General features: G+C 44.1%; 1 protein-coding gene across 2 annotated transcripts in view; it reads right to left on the reverse strand.

Annotated features, from left to right (window-relative positions):
- Positions 1 to 9,778: 9,778 nt before the first annotated feature.
- Positions 9,779 to 20,982, reverse strand: part of KCNJ6 (potassium inwardly rectifying channel subfamily J member 6) — a 276,710-nt gene continuing 265,506 nt past the window's right edge. For both annotated transcript variants that reach the window (XM_086675967.1, XM_086675968.1), the window contains exon 4: positions 9,779 to 20,556. In XM_086675967.1, coding sequence (XP_086532093.1) covers positions 20,231 to 20,556 — 326 coding nt within the window. In that variant the 3' untranslated portion in view covers positions 9,779 to 20,230. The remainder of the gene's footprint in view (positions 20,557 to 20,982) is intronic.

Here is a 20,982-nt window from a genome sequence, read left to right on the forward strand (position 1 = left end):
TTAAGGCCCATTAGCCGGTTGCTTATCTCTTATGTGCATACAGTTTTGTCGGTCAAGGTTATTGTGGCTTCTACAATAAGGTAAAAACTCAGGGATGACAGGAATAGCGATCCTGACTGTTGTCATCAGGGAGCCACTACACTGCTCTAACGGGAATGTTATTGATACGACGAGGTTCTGTTTTTCTCATTGCCACTTTTTTTTTTGTGGGAGAAGAGGTATGTGAACTACGGGGGATGAAGTCGAGGAGGCCTCGGTGGGTGCTGACTAGGCAGGTGTAGAAGGGGGCAGTGACAGTGGCCGCCCTGGGCCGAGAGAGTTAAACCTTTCACCGCGTCCTTCCAAGCCCAGCGTCGGAGTGGAAGGGAATTGCTGTGAGCTTCGATGTGGCAGGTTGGGGCTTTTCTGAGGTGACTGCAGTGGTGTATGAACTTGCCCCTCCGCCACGGTACAGTGGGGTCTCGGCCTCCTAGAGTCTGGGGTCGGGATAGGGACTGTGGCCAACGCGGTGTGGTGACAAGTTGCTCACGTCCTGGTGCTGCCCTTCACGGAGCAGCTGGGGCTTCTTGCTTTCTGGAGCTTCGATCTTGTGAGAGGTGGGTCACCTGGAGATGTCCACGCTGTGAAAAGCTCATGTCCTGTGGACATCCTGGGCCATGAGCTGCCACCCGGGGAAAGAACAAGCTAAGGAAACTGAGGCAGCCAGCTGATGGCCCAAGGATCTGAGACACACCATCCTGGCACATCCTCCCCAAATTCCTGACTCACAAAACCATGAGCAAAATGAATGATTGATTGAAGCCTCTGAGTTTGGAGTGGATTCACATGGAATCCTAACTGGGACATTTAGTCAAGATGAGACTGGTCACCCAGCTGGCTTGGGGAGGACGCCGTAAGGAAAGATGCCCAATGAAATGACAGATAAAGATTTCCGCTGTTGTCCAGGTAAAGGTGAAGACAGGGGTCTGGTGAATCATCCCTGTGCGGGCCTGGATGAGACCCCGATCTCGCTGCCTCTGGGCAGGGCACTAAGAACTAAGAGCAGGGCACTTAGAACAATGAACATACAAGATCCACATGCCGAAGGCCTCAACATTGGTTTCACCACTTAGCAAATGCCTACTAAGCACGTACCTACTAGGTACACTGAGGCAAGAGGAGCCAAAAGAGACCCAACCGGGCCTCTCAGGGACTTACAGTGCAGTGACCAGTCCCAAGAAATCGCTGCATGTCCCCTGGAGAGGAAGGCCAACGCAGAGTAGAGTCACTGCCCACATGTGGGGTAGCATTGGAGTAGGGGTGGGCATGCTGGGCGTTTGGTCTTCAGACCTGCTCACGTCCTGGTCTGTCTGTGCCATCTCTGCCTGCTGACGCTCTGGGACATCCTACTTGATGGCCAGCTTGGAGAGAGACCCAGCCAGGCCTAGCGGAATGGCCCTACTGAGGAAGTCGCTGACACCCCACCAGCTGCTTTCCTCCAACGTTAGCCAGCGTTGAGCCCCTGCTGGCCTTGACTCCTTGGCTACTGTTCTGCTGCCCCCTCCTGGCTCGACCCTAATGACCCTGTCATCACGTGGGCAGTGCTGGTTGGTGCTGTTTCTTCCTCTCAACCTGAAAGGATGAAGACACTGGATCATCTCGGAATGCTCTGTGACTGACGGTATAACTTTCAATTCAGCATTATAATTGAGCGATTATAATTGCAGCTTGCAATGTAATTTTGGACTAAGTATTGTAATCTCTGAACCTCTGTTTTCTCAGTTAGAAAATGGAACTATTGTTACTGATCATGCAGGGCTGGAAGGATTAAAGGTAATGTAGATGGAATACCCTGCACCTATATGCTAATGTGCTCACGAGTGGTGGTTGTTATTGTTGTGGCTTGCGCTCATGATACAGCCAGAGTCCAAAAAGGAGAGGAGTCATCTGCTTGCCTCGAGTCTATAAAAAACAGTGTTTTTTTTGAGACTACCCTCGTGGGAAAGAAGCTGGACATGGGATTTAAAATGTACTGACTGTGGCCTTCAGAAAGACTGCTTTGTCATTAGTGTACCCAGCTCTGGTAGGGACAAGCATGGTTTGAGGAGCTGGTCTTGTCATTTTCTTGCCTTGGGATTCCTTGATGCAGGAGTCAAGGGGAGGCAGGGCGTGGTCTGCTCGAAGGATCCCTTGGGGATGGAAGTTAGCTCCGAAGTCTTCTTTCTAGAGATGACTTTGGGATTTTGAGAAAATGAAGCATGACATTGTGATTTAGAAAAGTTGTAACCCAAGCAATTGTCGAGAAGACCCAAAATAATATATTTCTTTATGAAAGAAGAAAGATCATACCGTTTGAGCAACACGTGTAAAAGGATGTGTGCATCGTGCTGGCTAAAGAAAACCCAAAGTAACATGTAGGAACGCATTAGCAGTGGGGAGATGCTCAATGTTCAGAATCTCCCTTGACTGTGCTCTTCTGAGTCCCATTGGCTACAGTGTCTATCCCTCCTGATGGGGCCTGCCCAAGTGATGAATGTGGACGCACTTACCTTGCTGTGGGGTATATATTGATCTTTGGGGCTGAATTGCAGCCTACTGGTTTTAAATAGATGGGTCACCGTCATGAACAATGATAGGACAAGAGGACTTCTTTAAAATTGTAAATTAATGAATTTCATAGAAGTCACTCATAAGGGTGTGCCAAGATATGGGCAGTATAGCATGTTTTGCCAAAATGTCAGATAATGTGATTTGGTAGAAGAAACCACCCTGCCATAGATGGAAGGAAGCACCAGATTCTTCCCAGCTAGCAAAGAGTGAGATTTTCAAACTATAATGCAACCGTGAACCAATAGTAGGTGTTTCAGTGGCTACTGTAGTCACTTGAATGACAAACTATGAATGTCCTATTCTTTCTCTTCCTCCATTTACCTTCCCATCTGCTTGCCCACCAGCCAGTCCCTCCATCCACCCTCCCATCCATCAATCCATCCACCTGCCAACCCATCTACCTGTCTATTCAGCCATCCACTCACTCACCCACTACTCAAATATCCATCCACCCACTCATCCACTACTCACATACTCATCCATCCACCCATCCATCCATCCATCCATCCATCCAACAAATAAGCATTGAGCACCAACTAAGTGCCAAGCATTATGGAAGGTGCTGGGGACAAAGAAGAGTGAAATAATCTTTGACTGTGAGTTTATTGTCTACTGCATAAGATGGATAAGAAAGTTAAAACACAGTGCAGTGCTGGTTTATGAGCTCTGAAGACCCAGCTTCAGAAGCCATCTGAGATCAGGGAGAGTTCGGTAAAGATGTCTGAGCCCTCCTGGTGGCTCTGGATTCACATTCCAGGACAAAAGAACAGTGTTTTCAAAGTCTAGGTGGCCTGGGAAGGGGTGTCCTGTCAGGGGATGTAGACATTTAAGAAGGAGTGTAATAAGGTGGAATATTGGTTTGGAGAGCGTCCTGGGGCCCAGAACCTGCCCATCCTTGTAGGCCCAGCCAAGGACTTTGGACATAATGCTGCACAGTGGTGATTATTAATCTGTGCTCTGAGGACAGGGGCCCCAGGGTACTTGGGTTTCAGGCACTGGCCTCTGAATCTCTACTCCTGCTGCAACAGGGGAACTCTGCTTTTGTTTGATTTAAATATTGAGCTTCCGTTTGAGAGTTCCTTCAGAGGAAAGTGTCTGCAGCTTGGTCTGAAAACCACTGGAGTGGATGGTGTGGCACCAGGTATGGCTTCAGTCAGGGAGTTGCTTTAGACAATGCCTCTGTGGCAATGTGGAGGGTGGTTCCACGGGAGTCAGCCAGAAGCAGAGATGGGGGCTCCTCCTTTGGGTACCCGAGGGAATGGACGCACCTCTGTGGGTTTCTGTGGGGCATGGTGAGCGCTAAGTGGGACTGATGCACACGGGGGTGCAGATGACAAATGACAGATTAGTAACTCTGTTGGGCACAACAGTGATACTGGGCAGGGGTCCCATTAGGAAAAATGGGACGAGATAGTGATGGTGTCCTAAGTGTCTTGTCTCAGCACCTGGAAGCCTCTGGGAAAGAATGGAACCTAGGTATATTTCATGGCAGTTCTTTCATTCACCTTACAGTGTAAGGCGACCAGCACGTCACTTGAAAACTTGGCTGGACTCACAGGCTTCCTTCAGGCCTCTGTGGAGAGGGCTGGCTGGTCAAGCCACTGGCATCCTCCTGGAGAATCTGAGGAGCCAGAGCTGAGGCGCTGGGGTCAGGCAAAGCCAACCCCATGCAAAATGGACAACCGAGAGCACGAAAATCTCTTTTAGGAACGTTTCTTTTGTTGAACATTGGACTTTGTCATGTGTTGTTAAAGTTCTCCGGACACTTTGAGCTGTGGCAAGTGACCAGATGAACTGCCTTGCAGGTCCCCAGGTCCCCTTCATTATTTCAAGTTCCATGAGGGGGGCTCCTGGGTGGCTCAGTCGGCTGAGTGTCCAACTCTTGGTTTCGGCTCAGGTTGTGATGTCACGGTTTGTGGGCTCGAGCCCCGTGTCGGGCTCTGCACTGACAGCCCGGAGCCTGCTTGGGATTCTCTCCCTCTCCCTCTTTCTCGGCCCCTTCCCTGCTCATGTTTTCTCTAAATAAATAAATAAATAAATAAATATTTAAAAAATTGAGTTCCAGAAGGTTCGAATGGCAAATGGGTATTGAATGGGTCCCGCTTGGGTGGGCACATGTGGGAAGGAGCAGAGCTGACTCATTGCCGGGATCTGGCCATAGGCAGAGTATGGAGAGAGGTGAAGGTGAGGTGGGAGAGAGGAAGGGGAGAGGAAGGGGAGGGGAGAGAGAGAGAAGAGATCATTTCAAACCTGTGATACTCTTCTTGGACTGAATGGTGGGAAGTCCAGCATCCTGACTGGTCCTGTGGCGGGATATGGTGCTTCGAAGACAATTCCTGTTCCTACCTGTAGAAAAGGCTGACGCTATGTTCTCATCGGCAGAAAAGGCTGACTCTTTGGACACACACACGCGCGCGCACACACACACACACACACACAAGAAACCAAGGCCATATCAAATTTCTTTTTTATTGTTCCAGTCAAAAAAAAGAGGAACACCTCAATATGTAAACAGTTTCCCTAACACAGCGAGTTCTTAAAGATACAGTTTTTTCTTCTAAAAAAATTTGGCATTGTAGTGATTTCTCAATACATAATTTGTGCTTTCGCATGTAGCATGCTTTCGTCTCATTGTCCGTGCACAGATGTACTTGGAGTTGAATAAAGGGAGTTACAAAAAGACCAAAAGGTGGGTCAGGAGCCAAACCAGTACTTGAGGCCTTCCTGGCTTTCCTTTCCAAAAAGCATGGTGGGAAGGTTGATGACACTGACTTCAGGAGCAAATCTTAGTTACTTATCAGGAGGAAAAGTCAGCGGCCTTGGTAGGATTTTCTGAAAGATGCCTTTCCTTATTTTCTGTCTGTTCATCTCTAAAGAGTCATCTAAAGGTTTTGTCTGAATAAAACTTTATTTTGTGCATTGTATTATGTAATATCTATAAATGTCTCCTATAATAATTCTTGTTTTGTGATTTTGCTGGCCATGCAGCTTACTACCAATTGTTACTGAAATCCCACCAATGATTTATTCCATTTTTTATAGATTCCCTGAATCATTTCAAAGTGTTTGGCAGTTTTGGCAGGGACGTCTTGCTTTTTTCCACTGAAAGTTATTATTTTGAAAAACCAATCCTCAGACTTAAGAGCCTTTTAAGTGCTATGGTGGATTTATTAATAAATGCTGCCCTACTGTGCTTACTTTCGTCTATCTTCCTTATCCTGCAATTCCAAGTGTTCTACAGTTTAGCACCAGTTTTCAAAATGCATATTTTATCAAATCCTACAACAAGCCATCCATCCCATCCAGGGGGGCCTAGGCACTCTCCCCCAATCTTGCTTTGTGCGTGCCTATCTTTGGCCTCTCTCCCATGTTGGCTCCTCAGACTGTAAGGAAGTCTCCCTTCTGGGTCTGTGTCTTCTACATCCTGCCCAGTCTCCAGGAACATCAGGACAAATGTCCCTTTATTCCCCGGGAAACGATTCGTGATTGCTTACATAGAAACAGGTTTGCTTTTTTACATTTCAGAACATTGTTGTACCCTCTCCGTTAGGTTGTCTGGTTTCTAAAACTAGAGTGAGTTCATTTTTCTCTTTATGCCTCAGTTTCTTTATTTGTAAAGTAGGCGTCAGTATTTGCTCACAGGGCTTTTGTGCGGTTTGTGGGTTGATTCACTCAACACAATGTGGTCATCTGGTAAGAGCTGGTTGCCGTGAGGTTATAGGCTTGTTGAGGGCAGAGGAAGATGTCATTATTTCTTGATCTTTAGAACAACCTGCCTAGGACATTGCGCACTGTGCTAAAATGTTCACGGGTCAATACTCAGTCAAAAAATATTAATCTAGAACAATAAAATATGGGGCATCTACTAGCTTTCAGAATCTTTTGAGTGGAATTCTCTCCTTGTCTAGTTTTCGTTGGCAGCTTAGATCCCTGAGAATGGAGGTACACGTATGTGCCTGCTCCCAGCATCAGCGAATTTCATACACCTTGAAAACCAAGCATTTTATTTCTCTGTGGAATGTGAGCATCTTATCAAAAACTCAGCTTCTTAAAAGGATTTCTGGGAACAATGCTGAAGGTCAATTATGTGTGTGCCTTGTTTCTTTTTAGAAGACTTATTCTCTAAGAGTGGATACTGGAACTGGAACACCAACATGTGCCCCAGTGACACCCCAGCTTGATGAGTTGGATCTCATCAAGTGGCTAGCATTTGTTCAAACAATTCCTGACAGTTCTGTGTGATGGTAAGAACGAGAACTTCCAGGCTAATAGAAACAGGAATGTCTGCAAGACACGCAGCCCTGAAACCAGATTAAGATTTATCCTCAGTTTCATAGATTCAGGATTAAAAAGACTACCAAAGTTTAGGCACTGCTTTCTTTGGACTTTTGAACTAATGAACTTTCCAGAATAGTGTTCTTTCTATCTTAGGAAATGGCTCACAGAATGACTTCATGTTTTATTGGGCCATATTAAATATTTCAGGCCTTCGTATGGTGATACTTTATTAGGGAAGACAAATACAGTGAATTATCTTTCAATTAATAGTGGAAAAGAGGGATGTGGCTGAAATAAAGCCATTGAATTAAAGTGTTATGGTTTAATCTCTTTGGGGGCGCCTGGGTGGCGCAGTCGGTTAAGCGTCCGACTTCAACCAGGTCACGATCTCGCGGTCCGTGAGTTCGAGCCCCGTGTCAGGCTCTGGGCTGATGGCTCAGAGCCTGGAGCCTGTTTCCGATTCTGTGTCTCCCTCTCTCTCTGCCCCTCCCCCGTTCATGCTCTGTCTCTCTCTGTCCCAAAAATAAATAAACATTGAAAAAAAAATTTTTTTAATCTCTTTGCCTCCCTAATTTTGTTCTACTTGATTTAGTATTAATTTTTTGTCCTGGGGTCCTAAGTGCATGCTTCAGGGAAGGTAGAGACGGATTCAGGTTAAAAGCAAGTTGCCAATAACCTGCTGGAGCTGATTGAAGTGTTTATGGATGAGCTGGCAAGATGTAGTCATGCACTTATTTTCGGTCAAAGGTCCCAACCACTTTGGGGGCTTTTTCTCCTGTGAAGAAGACTATAGTGCTTGTACAGTAACACCTCATTTGTCTAGAAGGCACCTAACTCATAACTTGTCTATTTGCTATGGGATTTAGTGGTGGGAGAGGAGACGAGAGAAGGATGTGTTTGGTAAGGAGATCCTGGAGGCAAGTGTATGGATGGTGGCAAAATTTCATTGCTGCCAACATAGGAATTAGTGAAACTATTAAAAACAGCGAATACTGAAAGCTAAGCCATCTGGGGCTATCTAGTGCAGGGGTGGTATAGACTCGAACTGCTATTAGATTTAGAAGCAGAGACTGGGGGTTTCAACTTGCTAAAAAAGACAAAAAGAAAAAGACAAGGAAACTAACAGCAGACACATTTTCTCAAGTTCACGTTGGAACATTCACTAAGATAAACCACTTTCTGGGCCATAAAGCACAACTTAAAAAAACTGGAAAGAATATAAGTCATACAATGTCTTCTCTAGACCTCAATGGAATCAAATTAGAAATACAACCAACAGAGGTGGAAAATCTCAAAATACCCAGAGATTCAATAACACCCTTGTAAATAACACAGAGGCCAAAGAAGAAATCTTAAGAGAATTTGAAAAGTATTTTGAACCAAATGAAAATAAAAATGCAGTTTGTCAAAATTTGTGGGATGCAGTGAAAACAGTGCTTAGAGGGGTTGGGAAGGAAGAAGTAAAATTATCTTGGTTTGCAGATGACATGCATGTCCATGTAGAAAATCTGAAAGAATCAACAAAAAACATCATAGCAAGGTTGCAGGATACAAAGTTAATATACAAAAAGTCAATCACCTTTCTATATACCAGCAATGAACAAGTGGAATCTGTAATTGCAAACACAACACCATTTATATTAGCACCTCCCCTCAAATAAAACACTTAGGTATAAATTTAACAAAATATGTACAAGATTTATATGAGGAAAATTATAAAACTGGTGAAAGCTAACAAATGAAATAAATGGAGAGATATTCTAGGTTCATGGATAGGAAGACTCAATACTGTCAAGTCCTTCCCAAATTAATCTACAGATTCAATGCATTTCCAGCCCAAATCCCAGCATTAACTTGTGGATATTAGCAAACTGGTGTTAAGGTTTCTATGGAGAAGCAAAAGACCTAGAGTGGCCAACACTGAAGAACAAAATTGAAAGACTGACACTATCCAACCTCAAGGCTTACAGTGATTTGATTTACAGTGATCAAGGCAGTGTGATATTGGTGAAAGAATAGACAAACAGATCCATGAAACAGAACAGAAAGCCCAGAAATAGAACCCATAAGTATAGTCAGCTGATCTTTGACAATGGTGCTAAGGCAATACACAGAAACAAATACAATCTTTTCAATGAATGATTCTGGAAAAACTGTACATTCATATTCCAAAAAAAAAAAAAAAATGTCTGGACACAGACCTTAAACTCTCCACAAAACTAACCCAAAATGATTTAAATATAAAGTGAAAAACTATAAAACTCCTAGAAGATAATAAATGAGAAAATCTAAATGACTGTGGGTATGGCAATGAATTTAAAAATACAACACCAAAGGCATAATCCACAAAGGGAAGAATTAATAAGCTGGTGTTCATTTAAACACTTCTGCTTGGCAGCTGAGGCTATCAACAGAATGAGAAGACAAACCACGGGCTGGGAGAAAATATTTGCAAAAGATGCACCTGATAAAGGACTGTTATCCAACATATACAAAGAACTCTTAAAACTCAACAATAAGAAAACAAACAACCTGATTAAAACGTGGGCAAAGACCTGAACAGGCACCTCACCAAAGAAGATGTACAGATGGAAAATACATCTATGAAGAGACGCTCCATATCATATGTCACCAGGGAAATGCAATGAAAACAATGCGATACCAGTGCATGCCTAATAGAATGGCCAAAACTCAAAACACTGATAACACTAAATGCTGGCAAGGATGAGAGGCAACAGGAATTCTCATTCATTGTTGGTGGGAATGTAAAATGGGATAGCCACTTTGGAAGGCAGCTGGGCAGTTTCTTATGAGACTAAACATAGTTTTATCATATGATGCAGCCATTATGCCCCCTGGCATTTACCCAAATAAATAGAAAACTTTATGTCTACACAAACACCTGCACACAAACATTTATAGCAGCTTTATTCATCATTGCCAAAGCTTGGAAGCAAACAATAGTATGTAAATGAATATATAAACCATGGTACATCCAGACAGTAAAATATTATTCAACCCTAAAAAGAAAGAGCTATTAAGCTATGAAAAGATATGACGAAATCTTAAATGCATAATACTAAGTGAAAGAAGCTAATATGAAAGGCTATATGCTGTATGATTCTAACTCTGTGACATTGTGGAAAAGGCAAAACTCTAAAGACAGTGAAAAGATCAGTAGTTGTCAAGGGTTTGTGGGGAGAGACAAATAGAGCGCAGAGAATTTTTAGGGCAGTGAAACTATTTTGCATGACAGTCTAGTGCTGGCTACATATTATACATTGTGCATTTGTCAAAACTCATAGAATGTACACAAAGAGTGAATCCTACTGTAGACTATGGACTTTGGGTGATGCTGATGAGTCAGTATAGGTTCGTTTGCTGTGAACCTAAAATTGTGCTAAAAGCTGAAGGTTATTAGTCCAAAAAAGAGAAAATGATGAGAAAACTGTTTTTGAGTTCAGTGATTTATATGAGTCCATATAACTCATCTGGGGATGGAACCAGGATCAGAAGCCTGTTCTCTTCAGACTGAATCCAGGTTTCCTACAAAACAATGGAAAAAAAAAAGGCTACTTTATGACCCATTGCATGTGAGTTCAGGGAGGCCTATGGTGCATTTTAGAAAGAATACCACTGTGATGGTTAAGGGAGGGAGTTATTGTCATTTTTAGGGCTTTGGTTTTCTGTGAATCCACTTATGTGGACCAGCTCATAACTGATTGGAGGAGGGAAGTAGGTGTGTGTATGTGGGTGTGTGTGCGTGTGTGCGTGTAGGAGTGCATGTATATTGTGTATATGTACGTATGGGCATGTGTACATATATATGTGCCTGTAGGCGTGTATGTACGGAAAGGGTTGTTGCATTTGTTAAAGTGTTAGTTACAAAGGACTATACCACCACTGCCTCGTGTAAGGTTTAGAGGAGCCTTCTTTCTTTTAGGAAAGGAAAAAAATACAAAAGTACAAGCAGAGAGGAGCTGTGGGATAACAAACCACGTGTCTTGTTGATGTCTGTTGTAACAGCATTGTAAGTAAGACGGAAGAAAGGTCTTGCAGTGTGCTTCTTCGGGTCGTAGAAAGTTCTCATTTATTTACTAATGCCCCCTGTGGATAGGGCCAGTCGGCTGGGCAAGCTATAGATCAGGCCAGCTGATCTGGCATGTGTGTGGGCACGACTCAGAGATTCGAACACTGCCATGCTCTCTCTGCAAGCAGGCCATCATCTTGAGCAAAATTTCCATGTCCAAAATTTCCCTGAGGTTGACATCTAAGCACATCAATGGAGAGTTGTTCCTGGTCAGCAGAGTTTACTCCTACCTGGGCTCATAGGGCCAGGCCGAATTTAACTCTGAAAGTTTCAGTGCTAAATTCTGCATAACCTTTCCTGCCAACGTAAAGGCGTCTGTTCTCAGGTTCAAAGCCAGAGAATGGAAAGTGGCAAGTTCATGGAGATAAATAGTATTCTGGAGACTTTGCCTTCTGGAGGCAAAAATGAACATTTGAAATCAGGTTTTCTAAAAGAACTTCTTTTTTTTTTTCCTGAAGGAATTTCTAAGTAAAAATTTTAAATTGCTTTTGTTTATACTTGGGCTTATTATGGAAACACTATTTAGGCTCAGCCTGTTTCACGATTAATAAAATGGGAGCTCTTTGGATATCCATTGCATTAGATGATGTGAATTTAGTTTTGGAATTTCTTTTTTTTTTTTTTAAAGGAGAATGTGATTTTGGTGTGGGTGTGTATGTGGGATGGGGATGATGGCTTAAAGAATAGCCTTTTTCAAAGGAACAGTTTGGCCACCTGAGTGCAAACTGTCTTAGGAAGAAGGGATAGTAATATCCTACACCTGGCCACTGAACGTACCTGTTTGCCTGGGCACTGCCCTGTATCTCCTAGGTTTCCCTGAAGGCTGTCTGCAGGTGGATACGCCTTTGGGAGCTCCAGCCCCTTGGGGCCTCAGCCAGTTCTCCTCAGAGACTCCATGGAGAGATCTATGCTGATAGGCTGCAGGTTGCCATGGCAGCAGCCATGCACATCCTGGGTAACCAGGCACCACATGGGTGCTTGGTTTTTCCCCAGAGCACAGTCTGTGCAGACAGCGGGGGAGGAAAGGCCACTTTGCCAACACAGGCATATATTTAGGTCATCATTTCAGAATCCTGTACACGTGTGGGAGTTCACTGTTGTTCCTGCAAGACTCATTTTAGATGCTGTTCCACGGGGCTGAATAAAAATATACGGGATCATCTTTGGCAAGCTGGTTAGCCTAACTGCATGTTGTAAAGGACAAGAAGCTTCCTCTGGAAAAGTCCAGCTGTCCCTTCAGCACAAGACCCCTTTTTATGCTCTGCTCAGTTATGGGCTAATGTCATCACTCATGGACTCTCAGGGCGTGTGTGGGGGCAGAAATGAAATATTTTACCTTTTTTTTGGGTCTCAGGTGGTCAGACTGTGAACATAGTACTTGCGTAGTTAAAACTGGTGTGAACAATTAGGTGGTAACAGATGAGACTAGCCTTGATAATAGGTTCTTGGTTGCCACTCAAAAATGGAATGGAAGCTCAGAAGAATTTCCAGGAAAGATGACTTTTGGTGGTGAGCCAAGGAAGGAATACAGAAAGCGGAAGTGGGTAGAATGTTTGGATGATAACCTGTGGTGACATGATAGCCCTGTGGGCACCCGGGGAGAGCATAAGTTGTGTCTCCAAGTGTTGCCATCCAGGGGAGTTCCTTGCAAATCAAGAGGACACTCTTGACAATAATATCCTTGTTTGTTGGTTCCTGTTAGAGGAAAGAGAGAGGACGTGACATTTCTTGGACAGGGCAGCATTTGGATTGGATGAGGGGCAGGTTTGAACAGATCAGACCCCCTTACTTAAAGAAACAGGATCAGACCGTCTAGGGTGATGTCCTGGATTGCCCAATGGCCCAGCTGAGTTTGTGCTCACAGCATCATGATACTAAAAAGTGAGAATTTCCAGAGGCTGAAGAATTAGATGTGTAAAGGGGAAAAAAGTCATACAGGCAATCACCATGGGAAAATGATCTTTCCTTGGACTTCTTTACACATACTCCGTTTATTCAATAATATTGTTTGATTATGTATAGGAGGGACAGCCCTGTGCATAGGGGATTCAAAAGGCCTTACTTCATTTCTTCTAGGGAGAGTTGTCATCCCTGTTCCAGGTGGGCAATCTGTAGGGTCAAGGGTGCTGGCCAACATAAGCTCAAAAGACACAGGTTCCCCGGTGTCTTCTGGGAGGGGTCATTGTCTATATGAACAGGAACTAGACCTGGAGAGAGAGGTTCACCTAGAGAGCCTGCAGCAGGTGTGCATGGACAAACTGACCCAAGGGAGGGTTGCTTACAGCCATTCCCATGCCCAATAATGCTGAGAGATGATGCCAGGATGGCACCAACTGGATCTGAGAACAGTGTCCCTTGTCCTTGTCTAAGAATAGTGGCTATGGGGTTAGAGGTTCTGATCGTGCACAGCTGATGCAAGCCCAGCTCTCTGTGCTGTAGTTGATCCAGTTCTGTAGTTGTGTTTAGTGCTGATCAACCTAACACTGATACACTCCATAAGGCATTCAGACTGCACTGGGGTTTTAGTAGCCGAAGAGGTCTGAACTTAGGCTCCCGTGATTTCTTGCTCCTTTAGATGGATATTTTATGATTTCTATCAGAATTTTAGAAATAATGGTGCATTACGTGTTTATTTCACTAGTGTCTGTTGGTAGCAGATATTTACATTGCCTGAGAAAAACAGCCCTTCAAGTTCTTATAAAGATTGGCTGGTTGATATCACAGTATTTATGATCAGTGTTAATACAATGGGTGCAGGGTCTTAATCCTGAAATGGTCAATTACCCTTTGACAGTAGGAACATTTCATTCTCTGAAATCAAGATCTATTGCCTGTGTGGTCACAATTCTCTGGCCGACCACAGAACACATTAGGATTCACGTCTAGGGGGTAGTATCTAAAATTAACTTTATAAAAGCCATTTTCCTTGGTGATAAATCTCCATCACTTAATCACGCTGACCATCTCGAGCTATTTTGCTCTCATTTCTTCCTTTGGACGAGGATAGGTTTGAGTTAGGTGGATGCATCGAGCTTTCTTTTACCAAGGCAATGAGGCCAAGTAAAAGTTTGACTCCTTTTACATTTATTTAAGTTTTACGGTGTTGAACTTTGAGATATCTTCCCCCCCCCCCACTTAGTTATTATGCTGTTCCACGCAAAGCTGTTGTGAGCTTTTTGCAACATATATTTCAGATATCATTACCATTTAGTTTCAGACACAGGACCAAATCCATCTCAACTTCCATCATGTATCTGTCAGCAATACATCACAATGATTTGTTACAAAATCCCCCCCCCCCCCCCCCCCACCTAATTTCCAGGAAAGCACTCATAAGAGAACCTGATATATTTTCCAACAGAACTTGGCTCACTTGGCTGACCCATGTCTGGCTTTGGAAATGCTTTCTTAGAACACAAGTGCTTTCAGCGTAGTGATACTAAAGAATGTCATTTAATATTGACTTATCTCAAAACTCCACTGTCTGGGTTTCTTGCTCTCAATGTTTCTTTAATTACCAATCTTTATCTTGTGTTTCGGACTCAGAAAGCGACAAACAATCCAACAACCCTTTACTGCCCTCCTGTTTCTTCCTGAGCTCTTTGTAAAGAACCTCTTGGTTTTCCAAGAGAAGGATTTAGTTCCTAATTCTCATGTTAAATTAAACTTTTGGCCAAGTGGCTGGAGAGAGCCAGAACTAGGACAGCTAGACATGAGCAACAGTTCAACGTTCATCATCATTACGTTGATCAATTGCAGGTAGAGAGAGCTAGTGGGAGGACACAGGCAGAGCTCCATTGTCCATAGGAGCCTAGGAGAGAAGGCAGGTGGGGGAGGGGAAGCTCCCCCTGCAACAGCTGCGTGGCCGGTTTTCCCCACCGGGTGGAGACACGTGTCCCCACTGTCTACATATTTAAACACCTATAGATACACCAGTGACGCAATGTCTCAGTCAACTGGACCGGGGATTCCCACTTCTTTTTCGTTTGTTAAGGAATTGTTTTACGTTGTCGCTTTGTGAGTTGGCCACTGAATCTTGACCGGTTATTTCTTTAGCGCTCTGGGAGAATGGTTATGAAAAGGAAGGAGTCCTCCTTTGACACCTGATTATATGACTGTGTTATTCTTTTCTTGGAACAGATCTGCGAGTGACTGCAATGCATTTTTATCGGGAAATAATGTCATCATTCTGAGTTGTCCAGGAATCTGTTGGTAGCACGGTACAATATTTAGTAATTAGTACCACTTCATACATGAATAGTACTTAATAGTACAGACAGTATAGAGGTCGGCAAACTTTTCTGTAAAGGGCCAGATAGGAATATTTTAGTCTTCTGGCCACATAGTCTCTGTCTTATATACTCAGCTCTGCTAGTGTAGTGTGAAAGCAGCCATAGGCAGTATGCAAATGGATGAGTGGGGCTGTGTTCCAAGAAAACTTTATTTATGGACACTGGAATTTGAATTGCATACAATTTTCATATGTCCGAAAATATTCCTCCCCTCTGCATCCATTAAAAAATGTAAAAGTCATTCTTTGCTCACAAGTGGTGCAAAAACAGGGAATGGGCCAGAGTCTGTGAGTAGTTTTGGTTTGCCGACCCTCTCTGTATAAATAGTGCCTGTGGCTTAAGCCTTGGCCCTGGATTTGAGACCAGGAGCTATTACTACTGGGCCCATAACCTTGGGGAAGTTACTCAGTTTGCCTAAGCCCTAGTATTCCTATCATAAAACGTAAATTGTAACACTCAAGCTCTCATGGTAGAGTAGAATTAAATGACATAATTTGTGTAATGACATAATTTGTCATTGTATTTTGTGATGATATTGTGCTTTGTCAAAAATCTCTTTGTAGCCTTGCAGAGTTTTTGACTTCTAGATGACACTACAGTGGAAGTTCTCTAAGACATTAAGGGCAGAAATATTAGGAAGAGGTGTGTTTAACTCCATTTTAAATGAAAGGATTACATTTTCTTAAACACAGGTTGGTCGTGAAGGCTAGAAACAAGATAATATGACTTTACTATATTGGAATGCGGTATCAATGAATCATCTATTATGTATAACTATGTTTTTCAACTTTATAGCCATCCGTTGAAAGGAAATCATAGAAGTTACTATTTCCCATGTATGTAGGGCATTTAATTACAACTCCCCTTTTGACTTTTCTGAGTCACATAGAGTACCATCCAAGTCAAGGAAAGAAAGTCAGACTATTGGCAAGCTGTCTTGGAAATGACTACGCATATTTTCCTTCTTTTTTATCTTGAATTACTCAGCTAATCAAATGATTTCACATTCTTTGAGTGAGTCCCAGTCGTTTTCTACTGGCATTTTTATAACCCCCATGTCCACCAGCTCCCGCCTTGAATAAACAGTTTCTGTGCATCCCAAAGATATTGGCTTAAATCAAATTAAAAAGCAAAGGGGAAAACTTAAGAAACCTGAAATGTAAGAAAATGTAGGGAAGGAAAGCATAAGGATGTTGCTCTGGAGATTTCAAAATTTAGGCTTTTGAATGAAGTCGTAAATAATTTTTTTAACTAGAGTACAGTGAGAAATAGACACTTCAGAGCCCTAGGTTGGTTAAACCAAGAGAAAAATTGTGCTTAAGAAATAAGTTGACATTTTTAAAGACAGTAGCTGGATTTCTGTTAGGGAACATAAGATACCGAACTCAATCAATGGACCTGGCACTGGAGAGTTAGGGAAAGCACAAAAGAGAGAGACACGTGGAGCAAAAGAGTGGAGGAAGGAGGGAGTTCCTTCCTACGGACATGGAGGGGCTGTATGTTGGTTCACCAGGTTGCAATGCCATGTTATGAAGGAATGGATAAACAATGACCTGACATTACAGTGATCACAAATATGTTAATTCAAAAGAGTATCATTCGTCCAGGGGACAGCCAAAAAAGAAACGATTTTATTAGTTACATAAAACTGACGAATCAACAAATAGGTTTTCCAGTTGGAAAGCATCTTGGGGTGGGTGGAAGTGAGAATCTGAGGGTCTCAGCAGCCCTTGGGGAGGTCATGCTTCCAGCTGACTCTGCCCTTTTCTCCAGATTGGGGTCTACTGTGGCAAACCATAACCCTTTAGTTAAAAATTCTTATCTGGCTATTGGATCCCACCATGCTTTTATGGAAAGTGACTCAAACACACCAACCAAACAGACCAAAATATCAAGTTGAGAGCGATGCTCATTAGTTGTGGGTATTGTTGAATTAAAATAGGCTTATTTATTTTCATAACACTTGATTTGCTAAGAAAGTGACTGAGTGAATGGGGACTGGCCATGGCGGAATAGAATGAGTAGAAATCATGGGCTCATCTTTGTTTTACGGTCTTAATGAAAAACACCATTCAATACTTGCTGCTTAGAAAATTCAGTCTTAATGAACTTCTTTCAATTCCAAATTTTAACAGTTGACACAAAATACACTGTTAAACTGTGTTATCAATAATTGTAGAAAAATAGACACGTTTGATAGGGACATTCTAGTAAAAGGTTCTTCTGGAGCATCCTTGTTTAAAGATCCAGAGGCTCACGTTACAAAAACGAGATTTGGTTCATGTTCTGTCTTCAACTACATTGACACAAAAGACGATGAGAAATAGGCAGAGACCTCACACCTGGGTGCCCTGTCACAGATACAGAACCGACACATGTGCATGACCAAAGGGTCACCAAGGCTCTTCGTTCAGTTGTGCTAAAGGGCCCCAAACTGTTCTTCCAACCAGACAACAGGGTGTGTGCTGTCCTTTGAACCTTAGTAACGGAGTAAAAAAAGGCCCACTGAGTCATCAAGAGCTAATTAGCTAATGAGCCCCTGCCTCATCTTGCTTTGTGCTACGGTGCCTTCCCTGCAACTCTGGTGATGTTGCAGGGTTAGCGCCCCCAAGTCAAGGGCGCCCTTCATAAGGCTACAGTGAGGTAAGGCCACAGTACCTCCCAACAGCCTGGCAGGAAGTGTATGGGGCTCCCTCCTCCTCCTCCTGGACTACAACGCCCTCCTCGGAGTGTGTGGAATGAATAAATGATTCGACAGGTATTCAATGCAGGAAGTGAAATGCTGGCAAACAGGAAAGGGCTACGTGGCCAACAGTTTTGTTTTCGGTTAAGTCAGTGCCAAGAAGCAGTTGTCCTAATGCAAGGTCAAGGACGTGGGAGAAGAGAGACCCCTGTGTTAAATTGAGGAGCCACTTTCCTTGTCTCTGGGACATGCTTTTTAGTAGCCAAGTCCCCGAACTACAGCGAAGGCCTGTGCAATCTGGTCAGGGAAGTCAAGGGCAACAGGGAGTGATAGCTAGTTTGAGTTCTTTGACCTCCAAGGCACAAAGCCTCAAACTGAGCACAGCTGTGGGAGCTGAAAATGAACTTGAGTTCAGCCAATGAATATTTATGATGGGCGACTGTTTAGGGAATAAAGAGTTTAAAATTGCGAAATTAATATGAAAGATCTGTTACAGTGCAAAATTTCCACCTGCCCTTGAGATTTTTGTCTAACATCCTCTTCCTTATCTTTTTACTTGAAATTTTTTTTTCATTTTGAAATTTAGATTTTTTAGTACAAAATTCCTTCCTTCCTTCCTTCCTGCCATCCATCCTTCCTTCCTTCCTTCCTTCCTTCCTTCCTTCCTTCCTTCCTTCTCTTCTCTTCTCTTCTCTTCTCTTCTCTCTCTCTTAATCTCTCTCTTTCCATTTATCTTCACAGATTAAAATTAATTAAGGCTGCAGTTTTTTTGCTTGTTTTCTTCTGATTGGGAGACACTTTGGGTTTGATTTCCCGCCTGTGGCATGCTCTAGAGAGATTTCATAGTCACCTAGATTGTTGATTTAATCTTTGACCCTTGAACTCTGGTCATTTCAGAATAATAAAAGAAGACGAATAATAATAAATACAAATGCGAAAAATGCTGATGGATAAGCTAGAGGGGCCAGGGAGAGAGCCGGATGGAGTCAAAGTGTGTGAGGTGAATGATTATAATACATGTCGCCCACTGCACGCCTTCATGAATGTCATGGCTTTAGACCCGAACCGTCTTCTGCTAAATTACCATGTCTGATTTTTTTAGGTCTATAGTTTCTCACAATTACAGAGTGGAACAGCTGGGGAATCCATGGGTTTGCAGGAGAAGAGTTTCCCAAACTCTTGTACTACAAAGGGTGACAGCTCATGTGAAAAGCATAAACACATCATTGCTGACATGCCAGAGAGTGTCGTCCCCCTGGAATATTCTCCCAGGCTAGTCAGTGAGGCTCCTGTTACTAAAAAAAAAAAAAAAAAAAAAAAAAGAAAGAGACCTCAGTTTTGTAAACATTTCACAGTATCTCAGCATATTGGTGGTGGGTTTTGCCATGTACCGGACCGCCTAACTTCCCCCAGACCTATGGCTTATTAGATTCAGTGAGAGGATAAGCAAGGGAACAGTGAGGTACCCAAACACTACCAGTCTGGGACACAGAACAAAGGCCATGCACTAAGGGCCAGTGATCGATGGGACCAAAGAAATTCAGAAAGCAAAGACATCAGAACAGAAATGCCTGCTGTACATCGGGAATCTTTTTTTTTTTTTTTTTTTGCATCTTATTTCTAAAGTTATATATCTAAACCTACATTAATTATACATCTATGTACATTATTTGGAAGTTCTGTCCTACAGTACTTTTCGTACATGCTGTGTTTTATTACTGACTGCAAAAAGAAAAATAATTACATAAGGCATATATATGTACAGTGTTTTGTCTTTACCTGACCCGGGTCCTATAACTACAATGCCTGTAGGGGGCAGGCACGTCGCCCTGCAGATGGAATTTACTGGAATCTATAAAACCGAGGGTTATATGCTATGTCTCACTGCATGAGGAAATAGGCACCAGAGACCTAACTTGTCCTATCCCAGGTGAAATCTCTGACACACTCTTTGAGTGATCTGCTATTGTCCAAGACATGCAGGTAAGTAGCTTAAGTCCCTAGGAGTCGGATGCGTGGTTTTTCGGGAAGAGAGCAAGCTGGGGCCGCGAGGGAGGGCGCTTGGCACCTTCACCAAATCTGTGTCTGCCTCGTCCATCTGCAAAACTGAGACAGGGCAGGTAGATATTTTACACCTCGAAGACTCGCTTTCTGGCGATGTCAAAACTAAATGTAAATCCATACACAACCAAGGAAGAGAGACAAAAGAGAGAGAGAGCATGAGAGACGAGGAGGGGTTGTGCGGGGGGGGGGGGGGGGGGGAGGGGGGAGGGGAGGAGGAGCCGCCCGGCTAGGCGACTAGACTCTGGATTCGTTTTCTAGGTTTGCCACGTCACCATTCCTTTCTGTTTGCTCCTCGAGGTTCTTCTCCTCCTCTTCCGTCTCCGGGTCCGCGCGCTGGTTGAGTTTGCTGGACACGGACCAACTCAGGGGCAGCTCCGCCCGGCTGGCCAGCTCGGCCAGCTCTTTGGCACTGAGAGATGGGGTGCTGGTCTCGTAGGTCTCGTGGAAGCTGTTATAGTCGACCTCATAGAAGCCGTCTTCCAGCGTCAGGACAGGTGTGAAGCGGTAACCCCACAGGATCTCACTGGTGACGTAGGAGCTCCGGGCTTGGCACGTCATTCCTGCAAGGAAGGGGACGGACGGAGGCTTTAGTGAGTGCGGCCTTGCCCTCGGCAAGTGGGCCCAGCGGGCGGGCGGTGGTCGCGGCCCCGAGCTGCTCCGACTGCGGGACTGCGGCCCGCACAGGGGCTCAGGGCTTAGGACCGAGAGTGTGATTCGTGCTGCAGACGGACGCTACTACCAGCGTGTGCGGTGGCGCTGCCGGGACTTCGCGGGGCGGGGAGGGGGGAGCGTCCTGGCTCACAGCCAGCCACGCGTGCCCGCGAGGCCGTGCACACGCACGGGAAGGCACGTGCGCACAGGTGCACAGTCACGTGTGCTCGTGCCCTGTCCGCTTGTCGCGCCGGGAGACCCCGGAGGCCGCGCGTCTGGCCTCCCGTGGCTTTCGGGGCTTCGCCTGAGCCCTACGGAGACGTGAGCCTCCCGGC

This window comes from Puma concolor, chromosome C2, assembly GCF_028749965.1.
Source record: "Puma concolor isolate L17-30 chromosome C2, mPumCon1.1.hap2, whole genome shotgun sequence".
NCBI lineage: Eukaryota > Metazoa > Chordata > Mammalia > Carnivora > Felidae > Puma > Puma concolor.